This window comes from Manis javanica, chromosome 12, assembly GCF_040802235.1.
Source record: "Manis javanica isolate MJ-LG chromosome 12, MJ_LKY, whole genome shotgun sequence".
NCBI lineage: Eukaryota > Metazoa > Chordata > Mammalia > Pholidota > Manidae > Manis > Manis javanica.
Window position 1 is genome coordinate 83,522,885 of NC_133167.1, and position 21,448 is coordinate 83,544,332.

General features: G+C 53.9%; 2 protein-coding genes across 3 annotated transcripts in view; one reads left to right on the forward strand and one right to left on the reverse strand.

Annotated features, from left to right (window-relative positions):
- Nucleotides 1-21,448, forward strand: part of KCNU1 (potassium calcium-activated channel subfamily U member 1) — a 265,469-nt gene that overhangs the window by 104,371 nt on the left and 139,650 nt on the right. Inside the window, exon 4 of the mRNA XM_073218915.1 lies at nt 18,876-19,009. The gene's annotated coding sequence lies outside the window, so the exon portion shown is untranslated. The remainder of the gene's footprint in view (nt 1-18,875; nt 19,010-21,448) is intronic.
- LOC140845171 (ral guanine nucleotide dissociation stimulator-like) lies at nt 6,575-11,952 on the reverse strand. 2 transcript variants are annotated; one of them, XM_073218917.1, is made up of 6 exons: nt 11,103-11,952; nt 10,662-10,765; nt 10,158-10,224; nt 7,885-8,006; nt 7,673-7,776; nt 6,575-7,307 (listed from the first exon to the last, which is right to left on the reverse strand). In XM_073218917.1, the coding sequence occupies exons 1-5, from the start codon at nt 11,283-11,285 to the stop codon at nt 7,692-7,694; spliced, it is 561 nt and encodes a 186-aa protein (XP_073075018.1). In that variant the 5' UTR covers nt 11,286-11,952; the 3' UTR covers nt 6,575-7,307; nt 7,673-7,691. The 2 variants fall into 2 exon arrangements, with proteins under 2 accessions (XP_073075018.1, XP_073075017.1); XM_073218916.1 differs by having other exon boundaries at nt 6,575-7,776.

A 21,448-nucleotide genomic window follows, 5' to 3' on the forward strand; every position in this document is an offset into this window, starting at 1 on the left:
AGTAATGAAATCTGAGAGAGAAAATGAAGTGTGACAGCATTTCAGAATCTAAGGAAATGCACCCGCAGGTTCCTTCCCTGAGTTCTTTGTGCCCCTTAACTGTGTAAATGCACGCTGGGATTGGAAATGGGGACACCACCCCCCACCGCCCACCCCCCTGGGTCATGCGCCCTTACTAAGCTTGTTTCTGGGTGGCTTGCTGGGACTTTCAGGGACTCACTTTAAAAAATGACATTGAATTTTATGAAGCAAACTTTGATGTCTGTGACCTGCCTTTTGCACAAAAGGTCCCCTCTCCCGGTGAGGTGTCCCTGTTCCTACGGGCTGCTATTCTGTTACTCTGGCCTGAAGCGAGTTAGCAGCCAGCTGAGCTGCGCCAGTTACATCACTGGGCCGCTGACAGGAGCGTAGTGACGTATTAGAGCATGTTTATGTGCAGACGAACTGGAATGGCACTAGGACCGTGGGCCTGTGTCGGCTTAAACACTGGGATTTTATGCCCCTTCCACCTTCCATCAGCTTGTAGCTGTTGGATTTTACAGTTACTCATTCGGGCTACAAATAGAGTAACAGTATTTTTGTTTGGCCAAATGTGGGGTGTGACCTTTGACATCGTGCTTGGCTCTGCCTGGGGATTTAAATTCTCCAGTTTAGGTGGAGTTTCCTCTGATAAGGGAATACATGCTTTGGCTCTTTCCACTAGAGGTGGAGGAAGACAGGAAGAGTACAACTGGAACACACAGAGGGTATTCATTATTTTACTGGGTGTGATTCAGTTGGCGGGCTTTTCACGGGAGTGTGAACCTCCTGCGGTCGTTAGTTCCGCATACTAAGAAAGCACTGTAATCATACTCAGTTTTCTTTGCTCTGTATCTAATTTTTGACCAGTCTGCCGGGGAAGGGAGGACGAGTCCCTGCCTTTTCGTGGTGCCTTTGGTGCCCAGGTTCTTGTTCACTGAGCCGAAGAATGAACTTTGCAAACACTCAAGGTAGGAGAGCAAGGTTAGAGGCTTTAATTTAGAGTTAAAGTGATTGGACAGAGCTCCTAGCTCATGCCAGGAGGGGACCTGAGAGTTCGTGGTTGGCTCGTTGTCTAGGGGATGTATGCGCAGTTGAGGATTTTCAGGAATGGGGGTAAAGGGCTAGGGGTGCAGACTTGTTGAGTGGTCCCAGAATGCTCATTTTTGATGAGTAACAGAAGAAATTTGCTGCTGTGATTCTTTCTCAGGATAGCAGTGTCCCTCTGGGAGCATGTCAATTAAGACCACGTGCCCTGCCTGCAAGGTGGGCTGGGTCGTTCCCTGTTTGCTAAAGTGTGTTAAGAATCTTACTTCTTAACTTTTTGAGATATTTATACCCTGGCTTGTTTACTAAATGAATCTTTTGCTCAGGTTGCGGATTACTTGGTTAGGATCAGAGAAGGAAACACAGCATATAGGTACAGTTACAAATAAGCTGGGCCTTTTGCAAGCTAAGGTAAATTTTACAGTGTCATGATCTAACTGATACAGAGAAGTCACAGGTTATGCTGAGATACTCTTCTTCATCTGCAGAACACTCAGACATTCCAGGCCGAGTTGCTCCTGAGCTTGAACTGATTTCACTGAAGAATGTCTATATTCTACTCTGGTATCTTCACCCTAGAGAGTTAGTGTGACTGACTGCGTAATGCTTATCACACAGTTTCGCTAGGGACTTCTTTGCACATTGTTACATTGTTCTGACTGTAATGATCTTGCTCTGCTTTTTCTCCGGAGGCCCTCACCCTACTCTGCCTAAACCCACGGTCCCTTGTCTCACCAACACCAAATTCAGAACGGTGCTCTTACCTCTAAGTAACTCTTGTTATTTTCCAGAGGCCTCCTGGAACATGACAGAGGAATTTTTTCTCCTCATTAGGGAAAATTTGGCTAATTTGGCTTACATTTATCTCATCTATAATTACCTGGAAAGCACTGTCAAAGGAATAATGCTAAACTTTATTCAGTATTTTACGTGACAGATATTTCCAAATATCCTTACATCCAATGTCTTACTGTAAGTTCTCCTCAGCTCTTTAACCATTGTAAATTGCAAGTCTTTTGTCATTTATAGTTTCTTATTCCTAAACTGGTAAAGAACTAGATGCCAGCAGCAGTGCTTATCTGGGGGCGAGGTCGTGTCTGTTACAGGCCCTCGCTGGCTCCCCACACAGCTGGTCAAACGTTATCACACAGCGGTCAGCTCCCAAAATGAGGGTGAACCCCCCCCCTCAGAAGTCTGCCTCCCTCGGCACCCAACATCACCTACAACTTCAGTTAAAGAGAGAAGGGGGAGAGCTCCCAGCTATGCCCAGCGTTTTGCCCTGAGGTTTTTCCAATCTTTTCACCTTTCTTCCTGTTTGCTGGTTCTGTGATCTTTCTCCTTCCTTCTCAAACCAGATTTTTTCTGAAACGTCACTACTGTGCTGTTTTGGAAGCACAGTATGTTATATAAAATGGCCTATAATCTTATGTTATAAAAAATGGCCTAAGTTCCTCAAAATATATTACCTGAGCTGGGACTGTGCCGGCTGGCAAGGGATCCCTAAAGCAGGTACTGGGCACGGAGCCCGCGGAGGCATAAGCAGCCAAGGAGACAGAAAACTGACGCCGCCTCTCTCTCACCCACGTGCCTCACATCGCCCTGATTGGCCCTGGAGGATGGCTGGCTAGCCAGAGACGGGTAAGATCCCTCAAGGGAGGAACAACCTAAGACAGGCACAGTCGCAGAGGGGCCATCAGGAGAGAACTTGGGGGCCAACAGAGGTGAGGCGCAGATCCTCACCGCCCCCCGACTCTGCAGAGGCCTGAATCTTCACCATCTCCGAGCAAAGTCTCCTCCTCCTATGGCTGCATCGCTGCCCAGGCTCAGCTTGAGACAGGGACCCTGGGCTTAGACACAATAGGGTGAAGGTGAGGGCCTCTGGAAAAAGCAAGGCAGGGTAATTACAGTCAGAGCAGTGTGACTACATGCAAGGAAAGCCCCTAGCAGAACTCTGTGTTAAGCATTATGCACAGTGAGATCAGTTAATATTCCCCAGGTGAAGGAAAATAGTCTGTGTTTTTATTGTGCTAATTGTTTGTAATCATGTGTAAGATTTACTTTAGCATGCTAAAAGGCCCAGCTTATTTTTTTAACTTTACCTATATGCTGTTTTTCCTCCTTCATCCCATAATCAAGTAATTTGCGGTCTGGACAGTTAATGTAGCAAGCTAGCCCAGCCATGAACAGCATAGTAAAGACAAGAAAGATTCTATCTCAAAGCTAAGATTGCATTTTAAAACCCAGGAAGTTAAGAAGTAAGATTTTTAATGTCCTGCCAGTGGGTTTCAACCCTGGGCAAGTTCACTACGGATTCAGTGTGAGGAAAGAAATGACAGTAAAATGTTCTTGGGGTGAAAGGGTTATACCCAACTTTATTTCCACAGTGGCAGGTCAATCACTAACATCCCATCCAATCAGAGCGAGTCTGCATACAGCAAGTCCTCTGGGACTCTGCCTACACAGCCATCCCACACAACCATCCTCTGGGGCTCTGACCTCAGCGCTGCCACCACTCCAGCCTCTGCTCTGCTCTCCTGCAGCCTCGCAGCCGTGTCACCGTGTCACCCAGAGCACTGGGTGGAAGCTCTTTCTATAGAGTCAATAGCAACATATTGCCCAAACACGTGTAGTGAGCTAGCCTACTAGGCCCAGGTGAGAATCCTGGACACAGGAACTTCCATTTTATCCACACTTAACATACTCTTTAGCGAACATACAATAACTCAGCCCACCTTAGAGGTAAGGAAGGCAGTCTTAATTGATATGCTCCCACATGCATCCCACATGCATCCGAGCAGTGCATTTCTTGTGTTAAGCTAATTTTGCAGAATTACCCAGAGAACTGATAAGAAACTTCATGTCTCATCAAAGAAAAACATCTTGAGACCACTTAACAAGTCCACACCCCTAGCCCTTTGTCACATTCCTGAGAAATCCTTAAAAGGGGGAACTGCCAACCTTTCAGTGTGCCTCTCTCTCTGAGGTAGCCCTTCAGTGTTCCTGCCCTTCAATTCTTGGTTGTGGCAGGGACAAGAACCGAAGAAAAGACACAACGCCCTCTCAGCAGGAGTCCCAGGCCAGGGGAGGGATGGGGGAAGGAGACTGCTGGGAGGGCAGGGAGAGAGGGGTGCCCCAAGCATGGGAACACAGAGCTTGGAGAGTGAAGAAGGGAAGCCTGGAGGAAGAACAAGGAGAGAATGGCAGCAGCTGGGGAGGGAAGCCACAGAGCCTCAGTGGTAGTGAGGAAGGGACTGTGGGTGCAGACCGAGTAGGGGGGCCTCCGGAATAAAACCCCTACTGAAACTCCATATGAAACAATTAAGTAAAGTCAGTCACATTAATTCTCTAAAGTAATACAAGCATTCTTCTGTGAGATTGATGAAAACTAAAAGCCCAGGAGTAACTTGGTCTGAAATGTTTGAATATCCCCCAGATAAGAAAATACCTCAGCATAGCCCATGTCTTTATTGTGTCAGTTAAATGACACTATTGTAAAATTTACTTTAGCCTGCTAAAAGGCCCAGCTTATTATCTTTAACTTTACCCAGATGCTGCTTTTCTTCCTCTAGCCCTAAATCAGACGATTTGCTTCCTAGGCAAGTAATAATGGCAAGTGAGCCCAGTCACAAACAACATAGTAAAAACAGGAAAGATTCCATCATCAAGATAAGATTGCATTTTAAAACCCAAGAAGTCAAAAAATGGGTTTCTTAACATAGCACACAATGACTCAGCCTACCTTGGGAGCAGGACCAGGCAGTCTTGATTGATATGCTCGCAAACCAAGAAGCTGCTGTTCTGGGAAAGAATCAGAGCAGTAAATTTCTTGTGTTAACTCTGCAAAATAATCTGGAAGACTGATAAGAAATTAACTGTCTCTTTAAAAATAAGCATTTGGGGGCCATTTAGCCAGTCTGCATCCCTACCCTTTGTTTCTCAACCACCTGTAAATCCCCTAGAAGATGCAGAAACCCAGGGCTGTCTTGAGCCCTCCAGGCAGGTGCAAGCCAGGAGCTCTGCCTGCCTGCTTCATCTCTAAATAAAAGCCTCGCACTTGCTCTCCTACCTTTAGTGTTTCCGAAGTTTGTTATTCGACTCCGTGAACAAGAAATCCAGCATTAGCTTCTCTGAGGAGCCCGAAGACGGGGAGTCCCCAGAGCCCCGTGCCTGGGCACAGAGCCGCACACCTGGTGCCAGAGGGCCGTGCCATCTCCACAGCACACATCGGGTGGGGCAGGTGCATTGCAGCCCATAGTCAGGGTGGCCACGCAGCCATGTGAGCCTGGTGTTCCAGCAGCAGCAGTCCAGGGCGTGGCATGCTCTGGGCACCTGCACACACCGGGGCAGGACGGACTGCTGACCTCAGTGACCACCCAGCAGTCCCAGGGCTACTGCTTTGTTTCTGGGCCCAGAAGTTCATCTCTCTAGGGTTGAGGCTGGTGGGCCGTGCAGGAAGACAGGTCTGACCTGGGCCACCGCCCTGCCAGAGGCCCATGTGCCCTTCTTCTGCCCAAACCTCCTTCCCTATGCGGCCGGGGAGCCTGAGGTCATCCCTGGGACCACCGTGCAGGCAGATGGCTCTGAGGGTGCTGTGGGGAGGGCCAGGGGGAGGAAGGTGGCCTGGGTGTCCTGATTTTACCTCCTGTCATCTGGTCACCTGAGGCTGTCAGTAGGGCCCACTTCCACTTCTCCAGTCCCCAGTCTGGGGCTCCACCTGCAGCATATGGCCTGGAGACTGTCTCCAGCGTGGAGCCCCCCAAGGGGGTATTTGTGCTGATCCTGCAGCTCCCCTGCAGGCCAGACCTCCCCTCCTGGGAGAATGAACACATCCTGAGAGCGCATTATGGGGAGAATCAGAGCCAAGTGCCTCCACTCAGCCTCCCCAGCCTTTTGTCACAGACATCAGGTTGCTCAGCCAGGAGCCAGGAGCGGGATACCAGGGGCCTCACACCACCAGCCTGGCCTGGGGATGGACGGCTGAGGGGGGCACCATGGGGAAGGACTGGAGACCTGGGAGCTTTGGTGGGTGCTCTGAGGTGTGAAGCATGGAAAAGTTGGGCTCAGAGAAAGGCCCTCAAAGGAAGGAGTGCACATCTTGGAGGTGCTTTGAGACCAAGTTCAACATTTTTTGAAAAGGAATTTCTTGGAATGTGTGGGGCAGCTGTGTGTCATTAAGTGGGATGGTGCTAGACTGGTGCCTTGCAGCCCTGGGATCTACTTGGGTTACGACATCTGCAGTGGTGTTGAAGACATGAAGAGACACCCCGGGGCGTCTGATCATAACCTATAGAGGTCAGGAAGGAAGGTCCAGTTTCTGTTGGACTGCCCTCCCCAGTGTTGCCAAGGTGTGCCAGCCTGGGGCTTAGAGCGCCCCGCTCTTCCTGAGCACCTTACTGGGGGAGGACCGAGGATGGAGGACAACCTGGCGTAGGTCAGGGCCCCCCTGCGTCATAGAGTTTGAGGGCTGGGGGTGGGGTGGGCTGGGGCACACGATGTCTGCAGGAGGGGCAGAGCTTTGAGAAGAAAGAGCAGTGTGGTGACAATCCGTTCATTTATTACATTCTGCACAGGGATGAACCCACCCCAAACCTCTGACACAACACCTAGACCACACTGTGCCTGGGGAGGCTATTTCTCAGGGATGAGGGGAGGGAGTTGCACAGGGGCTCTGCTGGGAGCATGTCCTGGGACCCTGTGTCGGCTGACCAGCCCTGCAGCCTCGGATGCCTCCGCTGGGCACCCAGGGGACGGTGGTCCCATGCAGCACTGCGCCATCTCTGTGTCCATCCTGGGAAAGGCTGGCCATGGTGAGGATGGGCCCCAGCTCTTCCTGGACCATTGTGGCTACGACTCGGTGGCTGATGGCACCCAGGCAGCAGTTGGCGTCATGGTGGGAGGCCACCTACTCGAAGGGGAAAACCCTCCACACGGTGGGGTGGCTCGCCTTTGTCCAGCGGGCCACGAGCAGAGGGTAGGACACAGCACGAAGGCGGCCAGGTTGGCAGTGGCTACGTACAGGCCCTTGAGGATGCAGCGGCAGCATGGGGAGATGCCAAAGTCGGCCGATGGAGGAGGTGCCAGAGCACCTGCCCCAGCAGAGGCTCAGGATGAGCAGCGGGAGGAGGAAGAGCAGCAAGCAGACTGGGGTCCTGGGGCGCCAGGTGCCGCCTGCCCGAAGGGGTAGAAGCTGTCGTCCACATGCAGCCAGGACACCAGCAGGGCCGAGGGCCCGATGACAGCAGCTACAGGGCCACGCGGGTGAGCAGAAGAGGCAGGTTATCCCGGGTTCCCCCCATTATCCTGATTCCACCCCGTCCCCACTGCCCTCTGGGCTCTGGGCCCTGTGCGGAGGGTCCTGTCAATCACCAGCACCCGGGGGGTCTCTGTCACAGGAAGGCTCCTGAGCGTCACCTACTTACAGAGGAGGAGACTGGGTCCCAGAGGGGGAGGGGAAACACCCTTCAGTCTGACAGGACTGGTCGGCCGTGGAGCTGGGATCCCAGCCCCACCTGTCTTTAGGACGCCCCCACACCCAGCATGGCCCGAAGCTTCCCTGAGGCTGGGGAGCAGCCCACCCCTTGCAAATGGCCCCAGGCCAGTAACTTACCTGGCTCTGGCCGCCAAGTTTAAATGTTGCGGGACCTGAAGAACAAGAGTCCCTTTCTGCCGGCCCTCTGTCCTGGGGCCTCCAGCTGGCAGGACAGGGTGTAGCTGCAGGACAGAGGGGCACCTGTGAGTCCTTGGAGCCACATGTCAGGGGCCCTTCTCCCAGAGCCTGCCAGCAGCTGGAATCCACACGTGACTCCTGCCCAGCCTCACCTCTCCTGCTCATCCAGGGTCTCCATGGCCTGGAAGAAGGACCTGAAGTGCTCCTCGGGTTCCAGGTGATGCATCTTGGCCATGTGCTTGTATGTCATGATCTCACGTACGATGGAACATTCCTGGGGCAGAGGAAGGACAGGATGTGGACAAGGAGGGGCGTGAGGAGTGGGGCAGTGGGATGGTCCCGGAACTTTGCTCATGTGGAAACCCACCTTCCCTCCAATGCCTTCCAGCCCTGCCTGTTCCCACTGTTGGGTCTCTAGCTGCTCCTCCAGGAAGGCTGTCTTGATGCCACCGTCACCCCTCACCTGACAATGCCTTGAGTGTCCTCAGCCCTGGGCATGTTAACTTTCTCAAGACATGTTATACCGAGGAGTTGGGCCAGACAGGGTCCTGCCCAGGGGCTCTGCACCACACCTCCCTTTCTGTAGCAGGGTGGTACAGTAGCTCAACTCTGTCTCTCTCATCCCATCACCCTGGAAGGCAGCAAGGCAGCCAAAGTGCATTAGAAACAGCCGCCTGCACCCAGAACGAGGCCCAAACCTCCCTACCCTTTTTCAAGTTGGAGGACCACTGGGGCCCTCCAAGTGGCAGGCCTGCCAGAAACAGCACCCAGACCTAGGCCAGGATCTGGGGTACCGAGGAGGAGGGACTGGACTGGGGAGCTGAGGCCAAGCATCCCACTCACCTCTCTCTGATGACACAGGGAGACTGAGGCCTCAGGCAGGAAGGCACGGCCAGCACCTCCATGTGCTTCCTGCCTTGAAGAGCAACATCCCTCCCCCTGGGCTGGGCCTGAGGGAGAGGCCAGTCCTGCCCAGATGCTGCCCCTTGTAGCCCTCAGCCCCATCTGCCCTGGGGCCAGGACCGGGGCTTAGGGGGTTCCCTCTGGCAGTCTTCTCCAAACAGCCCAGCTCCTGGGCTGTAGGGGAGATCCCCAGGAGGCAGGAATGCCTGGTGCTGAGAGGTCCGGCTCACTAGGGTCTCTCTCCTCTTCAAAGCTCACCATCCTGACCCCTGTGCCCCTCTGGGCTCACTCACATCATTATGTTCCAGGGGTTTGTCTAAAACCAGCAGGCCGGCCGTGAGAAATCGGAAGAAGGGGACCATGCCCTGTGCCACTGGGGTGGGGAGGTGATGAGTCCCCGCCTGTTTCAGGGGCGGGCTCCCATAGAGTCTTCCCTGAACCCCTCACTCACAGCCCCTAGCTCCACTTGGACCACCCTGTGCTGCCTCCCACCCCTCCCTTCGCCTTGCTCTCCCCTCCTGCCCCTCCAAGGCTTGGCTTTTGGCCAATCCCGAGACCTGTGGTCCCTGCACCTGTCCTCCAACTCCTCCCTGTAGCCAACTGCTCTCGCCCTCCTGGTCACCCCAGTGCTGGCAGTTCACGGCTGGTGGCAGCAGGAGCAAGTGCAGGGTCGCCCCACCGCCCGCAACCCTGGGCAGGTCATTTTCAGCTGCTCCTCCCTATGCCAGAGTTCCCAGGGGTCCCTCAGCCATTGCCTCAACATGGAGGTCACCTCCTGCAAGGTCCAGGACACTCAGGTGCTCATGCTCCCCTCCCACATGGCCTCCCACAAACCAGAGCTTGGTTGGTGGATGCCTCGCCCGAGTCTCCAGGTACTATGCTGTCCCCACCTGCAGCAGGCTCTCAACCCAGGGCGATTGCAGCTCCAGCACACACTCACACTCATGGGTGTGCTTGGGCTGCAGCTGGCTGGCCTGAGAGGCTTCCTCACCCGCAGAGTGTCAGGGGAGTTCCGTCTGCCTCCCTGCGTGCCCTGAGCACTCACTGTCACCTGGCTATCACCACGGCTCCCTTCACACGACCAGGTGGGATGGGTACAAAGCTGAAGGCCATCTTGTGCTCCCTGGACCTTGCTCACCTGGGAAGCCCACACCCCAGGGTGACAACCCTCCATGACCAGATGAGCCTGAGTCCTCAGAGGGGCAGTGATGGGTTCAGGAGGCCCTGGGGAGGGGCCGACCTTGCTCAGCCATAGGCCCCACCCCTGCTGCCAACCCAGCACCAGCCCCAGCCCTGACCAGGAGCCTGTCCTTTGGGTCCTTACTGGATGTCAGGCTCCCAGTCAAGTGGAGGCATGGAGGGAGACACACAGGACACCTTGGGGGCCAGGTGGAGCCTACTTCTCCTGTCAGCTACCCCCTCTCACCATGCACACCTTGAGTCATCCCCAAGGCTTGGCCACAGCACAGCAGAGGACTTGCCCCAAGGATCCCCTCTGTTCAGACCTCTAGCCTCCATTTACCGTAAAGAGCCACTTCTGGTTAAGCCACTTCTCCTTCATAAGCCTGTTACGCATCCTGGAGCTCTTCCTAAGGGGAGGAGAGAGGAGGGAGACATGTGGCCAACAGGTGGAGGCTTTTGGGGTGTTGGACCCCTTTTCCACTAGCCTGCATGAGCCTTTCCTCCATGGCTCTTAGACCTGGGGAATCTGAGGCCTGCAGTTCTCCTGGGGGTGGATCTGCTTTGGGGACAGGTGGCTGTCCTTGGGGCAGAGACCTCCTGCTACAGAACACATGCTGAACATCTCCCATTGGCTTCAACCCACACCTGACGAAGAAACCCGATTCCTGAGGGGGAACCGCTGGCCTAACCCAAGGGGGCTCTGAGAGCCCGCGATCCTGTAAGCCCCTGTCCCCAGGGTCTGCAGCCTCCCAGGAGCCCAGTCGACTGAGGGGACACTGCCAGACCTAGGGGTGGTATCTCTGGTCCACTCAGGTGGCCTGGTCCCAGGGACAGGAGTACCTACCAGGAAACATGTCCCCAAGTGCATTTGAGACGACCCACAGCAGGGCTCTGCAGGGCCAAGAGAATGGCATGGAGGGATGCAAAAGTCTTGAGGTCCAGACACTCCTGGGTGGGAAGACTGAGTTGAGAACACAGCCTGCTTCTGTGCTTGTGTCCCCCTGTGAACCCCTGTACTTAAGGAGACAAACACCCAGGGAGCCCAGCACACCCAGGACCTGTTGAGCAGCCCTCCTGGGTGGAGGACTGTATCTCAACCCAAGGAAGGGGCCAGGTATGGCTGTCCCTCCCCTGTGGCCTTTGAGTCCAGGTCAGCATACCCCTGGCAGGAGGGGCCCAGGGACCGTGCAGGGTCAGACCTCAGGAATCCATCCTGAGAGTTGGCCAAGGAGGGGAGCAGGTCCCAAGATGCAGGATGGACCCTGGGGGCTGTCCCATGGCACACCTTGGCCACCCGGATCCAGAACTCCACCACTTGGGCCCTGTCCTGGGCCGTCATGCTCGGGGCCCCGAGGCAGGAGGAGATGACGAAGTTAGCCACGTCATCAAATTTTCTGAAGATCTTATAGACGGTGGGGGCCAGGTGCAGAATGTTTCCGTTGTATGACTGGCACCCAAAGTAGGTCATGCATTTGGTCACTGCCCCCTTGGTGAGCAGCTCCTGGGGATGGCAAGGAGGGTCATTCAGCTGTGTCCACGTTGCCCCTGGCCCCAGACAGTTACTGGTCAGATCTGGAGTCCAGGCCAATGGGGATGTGTTGTGAGCCTTGTGGCCGTCCAGGCTTTGGACCCCATCCACTGAGGCACCCAGGACCTGGTGCACTGGACCCCACAGTGGTGGGGAACAGAGGGGCTTTGCGCACAGGCATCCTCACTCACCTCCTCCCTGCAGCACAAGGCAGCTCATGCCTGCCCATCCTGGGGCATCTGCCTCCCATTCTGTCACCCTGTGGATCCCACTGCCCACTCAGGTGCAGTTTCCCCCAAAACAACTCCAACCAGGCCTTTGTTGGTGTCTGTGTCTCCCATGTAGTCAGGTACATGGCAGGGGCCTCTGAAGTGTGGAGGCTGTGGAGCCTGCCAGGCCAGTGGCCCGAGGACCTAAGGCCCTGGCAGCACTTCCCTGAGCACCCCTCCACTACCCTGCCAGGGCCTGCCCACCTTCCCTCTGCTATTCCTCATTGGTCTGCAAGGATCCCTATATGCCAGCTCTACTGTCTCTGTGGTTAGTGAAGGCTTGGGGGTGAGGAGAGTTTCTAAGGGCACATGGTAGGAAGCTGGGATGTGGGCCCAGATCACAGGAGTGCACATCAGGGGACAGCAGGTCTGGGGCAGCCCATGGCACAGGAAAGGCCCACCCCCACTTCGAGCCCGCTGTGCTCACCGCATACATCAGGGTCAGCTGCTCGGCCACCAGGCGGGGGGGGAATGCCAGGATGGTGGGTTCCTCCTTCATTGGCATGACCCGCGTGCTCGCAGCACAGGGACTGTTGGGCTCTGGAGCTGGCTCTGCCTTTGCCTGGCCTGGTGCCATTCCAGCAGGTGCCCTGGGCCCCATGACCGAGGGCTCGTGGGGCTCCAGCTCAGGGCCTGGCACCAGGGCTGAGGCCACTGCTGGGACATCCTCCGGCTCTGCACGGGCTGAAGTAGGTGACACCGGCCGTAGCTCCAGCACAGGGGTCCCAGGGAGCTCCTGAACTGGCTCTAACCATGAAGTGGGCCCTCCCTGCGTATCTGGAATCAGCTGCATCTGTCGTGGTTCTGGAGCAGGCAGGGCACAGAGAAAGGGTCACCCCGGGGCTGATTCCCCACACCTTACAATGACATAAAAGGCCTCACTGCCTTGAAGGCAACCCCAGTCCAGGAAGCCCACCCTAGACGGTCCCCTGGCTGCAGCCCCTCACCTTCCAGCTCTGCCACAGTGGGCCCCAGGCGCTCTTCCTGGACCAAGCAGTGGAGGGCTTGGCCCTCCGGGATGGATGAAAGATGGGTGCCGTGTACGACGCTGGTTACATCATCGTGCTCCCAGGCATGGCGCCTAGCCTGGCCATTTCTGGGGCTGGGGGAAGGCCTGGGGGTGGAAGAGTGAGAAGCCTGGTGTTCCCAGCCACACTGCCTTCCCGGCCCACCCTTGTGTGGGCCTGGCCGCTCTGTAGTCCCCTGCCTGTCCAGGCATCTGCCCCTCCCCCTTCCTGACTCTGTGTGTCTTTCCTGGGACCCCATCCTTTCCCATCCTCCCAAATAGGAAGTCCCCAGTCATCAGTCTGCCTGTGGGAATCCAACGATCAGTGACCTGCTGGTTTCTGCTGTGCTCCCCCTGCCCCAAGCCCCTAACTCCTGCCCCCCATTCTGTGCAGATGGGCAGTGCCCCCTCTGGGCCCAGTGAGTGCTCACATTTCCAGTTCCTCATCTGGCCCCTTGTCATCCCCTGTGTTACACGAGGAGGCTGTGAGAGCATCTCCGGTGATGCTCCCCGGCCGTGACCTGTGGTTGACGCCTGAAGTGACTGTCCAACTCCACCTGGGACGGGGTCCCAGTATCGTGTCTGCTTCCTTCACTCAGTTATGCTAATAGTCCCCAAAGGGCCTGCACAAAGTGAGTGCTTCCTACCTATTGTTGCTGAAGGAAGTCCTACCAGAACCTTCCCAGGTACCCCTCTGCTGCCCCCAGAGGTCCCTCATGTGGCCACGGTGAGGAAAGGGACTGGTCCCAGCCACAGGGAATTGCAAGTCTCCATTCCAAAGGCTGTTTTCCATGTGCTTTTGCAAATTGAGTCCCCTGACGGGTGAAGCCAAAGGCTTTTCATCGGGTATAGAGAAGTAATAGCCCCAAAGTGGCCCAGCTTGGCAGGCAGTCCTTTCTACACCTCTAGGTGCCAGGGGAGCCCCTCTAAGGCTTCTCCTGTGTTCCCCATGGGCACCCTAACAGGCTGACCACCAGCCACCCTGCCTGTCAGAGGAGCACGCTGCGGCTCAGACACATGTGGGGACACTCAAGACACACAGAGGGCTGTGGGCAGAGACCCGACTTGGCCGAGGAGGGGATGGAGGATCACCTGGTGGCCTGCTGGCCTGTGCTGGACTGGTCAGTGTCTTCAGGAGGGAGTGAGGACTCAGGAGTGCTCCAGCTGATGTTTCTGGCTGGCTCCACTCGTGCCGTCCTCATTCTCCATTTCTTCCTCACACCTGTCCAGGGAGCCCTCCGCCTGTGGACCTTATTCGCACGGAGAGTTGACTCCTCTTCATGCTGAAGGGGGCAGGGGGTGTATCGTCAGCGGGAAACCCGGGAACCACCAGGACGAGGGAGGTTTGCAACTCACCCAAGAGTCCCCAGCCCTCTGGGGTGCAATCAAGGAGAGGGAAGGGGTGCCCCCAGGGAATGAGATTCCAGGCCCTCTGGAGAGGGACTGTCAACCACTCTCGTGGGGAAGCCCTGGGAGGGCCCTGGCAGGCCGCCAGATTTGGAACGGTGTCCTTGGTGTAGACAGCCTGCCCCAGGTCTAGGGAGATGGAGTAGGTGGATCCATCCACCAGCTCCATGCTCCCCAGGGTGGAGCTCCAAAAAGCTAGTGCCTAGTAGCTTGGGAGGTGCCACCCGGGGCTGCCTGGACCTCCCCTCGGGGAAATGTGGGCCTCAAACCCTGCCCCTGACATCAGGCACACAGGGCCATCTGCACAGGACTCGTCCCTGAGGGAAGGAGAGGACACCCCGTGGGCTCAGGACTAACATGTGGGTGGAAGTACCTGGTCCCAACACTCTGTCCTGAATGATGAGAGCAGAGGTGTGACACTGACTGCCCCACCAGGGGGCCACCACCTCACAACATGCTGCCACCCAGGAATGGCCCCCTTCCTGCCCACCCTTCAGTCCTGCCCATACCCCACACCTACTGCACACACACAGAAGGGGCCAGGGGGAAGGTCATCCCGGGATGGGTCACACTTGGGGCCTGGACCTGGTGTGGCCCACTCTGGGCTGCCCTGTGTTACCTCGGGGTTCCTCAGATGACACGGAAAGAGGTGGTCTCTGAGCCAACGCCCACAGCGAGCAGGAAGACTGTCCCTCTTTGCTTTCCTGACTTCCATGCCTTCAGAAGGCTCCACACCAGACCGCATGTTGCTCTGTCGAGCATCTCCAGTCAAGTGAGCAGGACTTGAGTCTGAAGCAGGAGCTGGCTTTCGGGTCACAATTCATATTCTACTGGGCGTGTCCCCAGTGACATCACCTCCTGAAGGTGCCATTTACTGGGCCCCTCCCTCCATTCACACATGCCCACATGCCCCTCTGGGCTGCTGACTGCCCATCCGCCTGGTCCCCTTGCCATGTATGACTACCCAAATCTCCACCAGAGCCCTCCTCTCGCTCTTTGAGTCCCTGGGTCCCAGCTCTGAGGAGACAACAGCTGAGCTCAGGCCTCTTTTTCTCACCAGTTCCCTGTCCTGCTGAACCCATAGTGCCTCCCAGGAGCTGCCCAACATCCCAACCTGCACAGGCAGGGTCATGCCAGACATTCCTCTCTACGTACATCCTCAGGGATATATGGATGACACCTCCAACTCCTGGGGTCTGGTGTCATGTGTGTCTGATGCACAGGCTCAGAGATGGAACAATGCCAACCAGGCCTGGCATGGAGTGTCGAATACCACGCACGTCAGGTCCAGGTTCGGGCCATGTGATCTTAAGCAAGTCACCCCCCTCTCTAGGCCATTTTCATGTGTGCCCCTTGAAGGGGTGACAATGACAGGAGACCCAGGTGTCATCTACTCCCAAGGCATCCACCTTCCAGAGGTCTCCATTCTCTGAGGACCATATGCCAGGGCCTCCCGTTGATGTATGTGGTGGGCAGCCTTGTATGCTGAACCCAGTAATCCCTCCTAGGAAGCACATACCCTGCGACCACTGTGTGGTGTGAACAGCACAGCCAAGGGGATATGCTGTCACAGCCACATTGCATGACAAGCAGTCACTTACCCACTTTTCATGCTTTCTGTACTAAAGGGTCCTGACACTGCCCAGGGCAGTGAGCTTGGTAGCTCATATCAGTGTGTATGTGTTACGGCTTCTACACACATATTCTGTTTTTCAGACATAAGGGAGTGGGGTTTGGATGCAGCAAGAAAATGGATACGTTCATCCATTTTGTTCATGGTGTGACATATTTACAGAACAAATGTCATGGTTAAGATCACAGAATAAGGACCTACTAGCTCATTTTCAACATCCAGCTTTAACCACTTAGTAGGCATTTGACTGAGGGTGAGTCACTGACCTTGCTGGCACAGTTTCTCCACCTGTCCCCTGGCCATCATTGTAGGGTCTTGATTATGTGAGGTCACAGAGAGCATTGAAGGGGAGTTACCCTGGGAAGAAGGCTTGGAAGGCCTGACACCTTACAAGTACTTCATCTAGTTAGTGTAAATCTATTGTTACATTCCTCTAACCTGTGTGTAAGCTCCAGAGGGCACAGAGCTAAGGGGTCAATGCAGAATTTCCAGAACCTCCCACCTAGCCTTAGTCCATTTACAGATCAATGGTTGTAACCAGTGCAGGGCCTTGCAACCTCCAGGACAAGGGGTGGAAAGGAAATGGCCATTCTCCCTTCCCCTCCATTCCTGGTATGTAACTGGTCTGGCATCTGCCAAGCACCAAGGACCCACTCACGGAGTTACGGCTAGAAGTGGTGGGTAGGGGAAGGGGAGCAGCACCCGTGGCTGGACGAGATGGATGGTGCTGAGCCTGGCTAGCGACTGTAAGAAAAGCCTTTCTACCTGCCCTTTCCCTTGACTGATTTCAGTTTTGCAGTCTCATAGGGGGACTCGCCCTGGCCTGGGAACATCTTTCCCTCCAAGGATATATGTGGCATAGTTGGCAGGATCTGGTGAACCTGAAATCGGTCCTCATGGTTCCCTGTTGGTGCGGACTGCTCCTGTAGATGGTGTGGAGGTACTGTATGTCTCCTAGAGGTGGTGGGAATACATCTGGGAACCACCCTAGGGGTGGCAGGTATTCCCCAGGGGATTCCCGTGTGGGTGGCTGTGGGTGGCGAGGCTTCACCTGGAGACCCCACAGTGGGGATGGTGTCTGCGGCAAGTCCCTCCTGGAGGAGTGGACCTCTCCCCAAAGTCTGGGAAAAATGGGGACCCTGGAGGCAGTGGAGTCAGCCCAGTGTAAAATCGGGGGCTCGGGAACTGAGTGGCCATGGGGTGGTTGTTTTTCGCAGCATTAGAAAGGGTTACTAATGAAGAAATGCCCTCCAGTGGCAAGCATCCAGGAAGATGAGTTGTGGGGTGGTCTGAGAAGGGAAAGAAAACTGAGGTCACAATGCTGAGAGACACACTGGTGGCAAGGGAGGGGGCAGCACAAAAATGGAGATAGAGAGCCCTGCGGGGGGTGAAGGGAGGGGTGGTGCCTTCAGCCAAGGAGATGGCAGGGTAGGAGGAGCCGGGGACAATGACGGTGTGGGGCCAAGGACAGGGCTCTTGTTGAGGCAATCGCCTGACGCACCAACCCTTCCATATTGAAGGCCTGCCCAGTTTGTTAGGCAAGTAAAGATGCAACAACCGTGGGTTCCTCGCTGAGTGGAGCAGACCCTACCCCACTGTGGAGCACTGCACACTCCTCGCCTATCCCCAGGCCGAGCTGGAGTCTCCGCCTATATGGCCTTTGCATCTTTGGGGTTTAGGAGTAGAGGGCATTGTTCCGTCTGGGTCAGAAATGAGTAAAGTGGCTTCCCTGATGACTCACCCATCTCTGGGAGAGGATACAAAATGCCCTTGAGCACCAGGGAATGATGTACTTTTGGATTGCCTGACTGCAGCCCTAAGGGCAGTTTGGCCTAATCAGGGTGAGTTGCCATATTTCCCTGCTAGTTGGAAAACATGCAGCACTGCAGCAGGTGCTGGGGAGCTGGGCATGAAAAGTGTCAACTGTTATTTGGACCAACAGGGCCCCTGTGAGGGGTTGTTCACCACGGGAATGAGGAATCTGGTGCTCCGTACAGCTCCTCCATCCTTCTCTGGGTCCCTAGTGACTATTGTTGCTCCTCCACATAGGAAAACCTGTAAGTGAGGTTATCCTACTGCTCAGATCTGGGGAAGGCTGAAATCATAAGAGCACAGAGGGAAATATAGTCTGTGACTGAAAGAAGAGGTTTATAGGGCCCTGTGAAGGTCTCGAGGACCCAGATTATGGGTTGATTTGATAAAGGCGGGGGCAGTGAAAGAAATACTCCATGGAGAGCCTAGTAGAATCTTCCTAGAACTGTGGCACCTGTTAAAGCCAAAGCAGCGGTTCAAGCCGCTGATGTACAAGACACGGAAGCCAGAAACAAAGCCCCTCCTCTGGCCCTTGTGCCTGCAGGACTTCCTGGGTCCCTGACCCCACAGGAGGGTGATTGGGGATTGTGGTTTGACCTGGGGGTGTGTCCAGGTCCCTACCTTGTGGGCATGGTGAGGATTGGAGGCCACATGACATGTACAAGTAGCAATTCACTGGTCCCCAGTGAATGTACAATGTGTTCTGGCACTGGTGGAGTCTGGAGCTGAATGTTCTCTGATTTATGGCAACCCTGAGTGGTTTCCTGGGACTCTTACTGTGATAGATGCTCTGGGGGTAAGGCAGTTAGAGTGAAGAAAGCCCAAAATACATTGGGGATGGGGCATTTACCCCCAAAGCAGTACACTGTGTATATTTCTCCAATCCCTGAATATATTTTGGGGTTGGATACCCTGCAGGGCCTGTGGTTACAGACCACTGCAGGTGAGTTCAGACTGAGGATATGTGTGGTAAAGGCAGCTCAGAGGGGACTTGCTAAGCACTCGCCCATAGCTCTGTCTGTACTTCGGCAAGTGACAAATACTAAGCAGTATGTATTGCCAGGGGGCACAAAGAAATTGGAGAAACCCTACAGGAGCTGGAGAAGGTGGGCATCATAATGTGCACTCATAGTTCTTTTACTTCCCCGGTATGACACATCATGTTGAGGGCCTTGCTAATGCTTTCTTCTCTATTGACATAACACAGGAGAGCCAGGAACAGTTTGCCTTCATGTGGGAAGGCTGGCAGAGGATGTTCACTGTCTATCTGCAGGGACACCTCCATAGTCCCACCATCTGTTACGGACTTGTAGCCCAGGACTTGGCAGCATGGGAGAAACTGCCAACAGTGCACCTGTATCATCATATTGATGACATTATGCTCACATCTGATTCTCTTCCAGATCTACAAGGTGCAGCACCTAGAGTGCTGCAGCATCTACAGGAGAATGGATGACAGGAGGGACAGAAGTTGGGGCCAGCTATCCCATTCTCCCTGGCCTCCTGGTTGGCTGCTGGTGACAGAGGGATCTGTGATGTAAGTCCGGGGAGAGGAAATCCCAGGGCAAAATACCTTTAACAACAGAAATCAGTCAAAGAAAGAAATAAAGTTTAAAATTCATTTATTGCTTACAAACTGCAGTCTGTGGCCTTCTCTCTTTCCTGCTCCAGCAGAAGCAAAACCAGCCCTCCCCGTCTCCTCTCAGGTACAGCCCATAAGCCCTCCATTGCGCAGGTAATTACCCATTGGTATGGAGATGAACTTCTCTCCACCCCTGAGGAATGATACAAATGCACTAAAGCCATACTTCTTTCCACCTCTGATTGCCTATTGATATGGAGATGTACTAAAACCAGGTGAGATATTCTGGAAATATTACAATTTTACCCACTCATGAGCTCTGGTGGAAGATTCTATAAAGGTCCAGGCAGAGATGGCCTGTGAGCAGATGAAAATGTAGAGCCAAAGGAGGGCTATCTGGAAATAAGTGGAAGAATCTAAGAAGGGAGGGACTTGGTTGGAAAAAGACTACACGAGACAGTAGTCATAGAGATATTCTGAGGCCTTAAGGGGAGGCCAGAAGAGGAGACCAGAGCGGCCTATTCTGGCCCCAGAGGGGAATTGGGGCTAAGCGGCAGCTGTGGAGCTGGATTTCAGTCAACCTGAGTACCTTTTCCTACAGCTGGAACTGGGGGGAAAATGGAAAGGCCCAGGGACAAGGGCCGTGCCCCATGGCGTCAGGGAGGGGTGTTCCCTTCCAGGGAAAACGCACCCCCCACAGCCCCAGCAAAGCTGCTTTCCTTTCCTGCCCCAACCCTCCCTTTACCAGAACCCCCACCTTCCAGGCAGCTGGCTAAGCAACCCATTAAGGCCAGCTTCCTAACTCATAAATGAATCCTTCTGTTCCATGGGTTCTTGTTCATGGAGTCAAAGAATGAATTTGGCAAACACTCAGAGTAGGAGAGCAAGGGAGAGGCTTTTATTTAGAGAGGAAGCGTGAGGACAGAGCTCCTGGCTCCCGCTGGGAGGGAACAAGAGAGTCCAGGGTGGTGCGTTTTGTAGGGGATTTATGGGCGGTTGAGAGACAAAGGGCTAGGGATGCAGACCTGCTAAGTGGTCCCAAAATGTTTATCTTTATGAGACATTAAGTTTCTTATGGGTCTTCTGCAAAATTAGCTTAACACAAGAAATGTACTGCTCAGATTCTCTCAGGATAGCAGCTTCTTGGTCTCGGAGCATATCGTCCAAGACTGCCTGCTCTACTTTCAAGGTGGGCTGAGTTATCGTCTGTCTGTTAATGAGTATGTTAAGAAACTTACTTTTTAACATCTTGGGTTTTAAAATGCAATCTTATCTTTAAGATGGAATCCTTCTTGTTTTAACTACATGAATGACTGGGCTTGTTGGCTGAAATCAGTTGCCCAGGTTGCAAATTATTTTCACTAGTGCTGGAGGAGGAAAAACAGCATCTGAGTAAAGTTAAAAACATAAGCTGGGTCTTTCAGCAGGCTCAAGTAAATCTTACCATAGTATGACTTAATTGACACAATGAAGACGGGCTATGCTGAGGTATTTTCTTATCTGGGGGATATTCAAACATTCTGGGCCAAGTTACTCCTAGCTTTTTAGTTTTAACTCATTTCACTGAAGAATGTTCAATGTTCTGTTTGATATTTTTACCTTAAAGAATTAATGTGACTGATTTTGCTTAATGTTTAACATTCATAGGAGTTTCTTTGCACATTGTTACATTGTTCTGACTGTGATGAACATGCTTTGTTTTCCTACCAGAGGCCCTCACCCTACGCTGTCTAAAGCCACTGTCCCTGCCTGTCTCACTTCCACCCCAAGTATTTGCAGAGATGAGGGAGAATTTGTTCATTTGAACAAATCCCCGGGGTTACAGGTGCACAGGGAAGCATCCCACTCCCCACCCACCAGGTATGCTCTGGGGGATAATTTAGTAGGAAGAAGCCCCGGGCCCACAGAAGCAAGCAGCTGTCACCCAGCACCCAGCAGGGCAAGTGCACGGGTTGGCTTCAAAAAGACATGGGGACTGTGCCAGTTGAATTGTTGAAGAAAATCCCTCTAGATTTCCACTTCACACGGATCACTCACATTCCACTGGACTCCCGTTGAGATGGGGACCAGAGTAGGGTGAGGGCCTCCAGAAAAAAATAAAGCAAGATAATCACAGAAAAATGTAACAATGTTCAATGAAACCCCTACCAAAATGATTTGCAACCTGCATGATTTAGCAAGCAAGCCCAGTAATAAACAAGTAGTAAAAGCAGGAAGGATTCCACTTTACAGATAAGATTGCATTTAAAACTAATTTAAAATTAGTAAGAAAAGTAAATTTCTTAACATACTCTTTAACAAACGATAACTCAGCCCACCTTGGGAGCAAAGCAGGCAATTTTGATTGATAGGCTCCCACACCAGGGAATCTGCTCTCCCGGGAGGAAATCAGAG

Bases quoted from the DNA above. Each gene is read 5' to 3' on its own strand.
- LOC140845171 (XM_073218917.1), bottom strand. From the start codon at position 11,285: ATGACCTACTTTGGGTGCCAGTCATACAACGGAAACATTCTGCACCTG. The intron at 10,766-11,102 runs GTGTGCCATGGG...CTTCCCACCCAG, and splicing joins TCTGGATCCGGGTGGCCAAG to GAGTGTCTGGACCTCAAGAC. The intron at 10,225-10,661 runs GTAGGTACTCCT...TCCTCCCCTTAG, and splicing joins ACTTGGGGACATGTTTCCTG to GAAGAGCTCCAGGATGCGTA.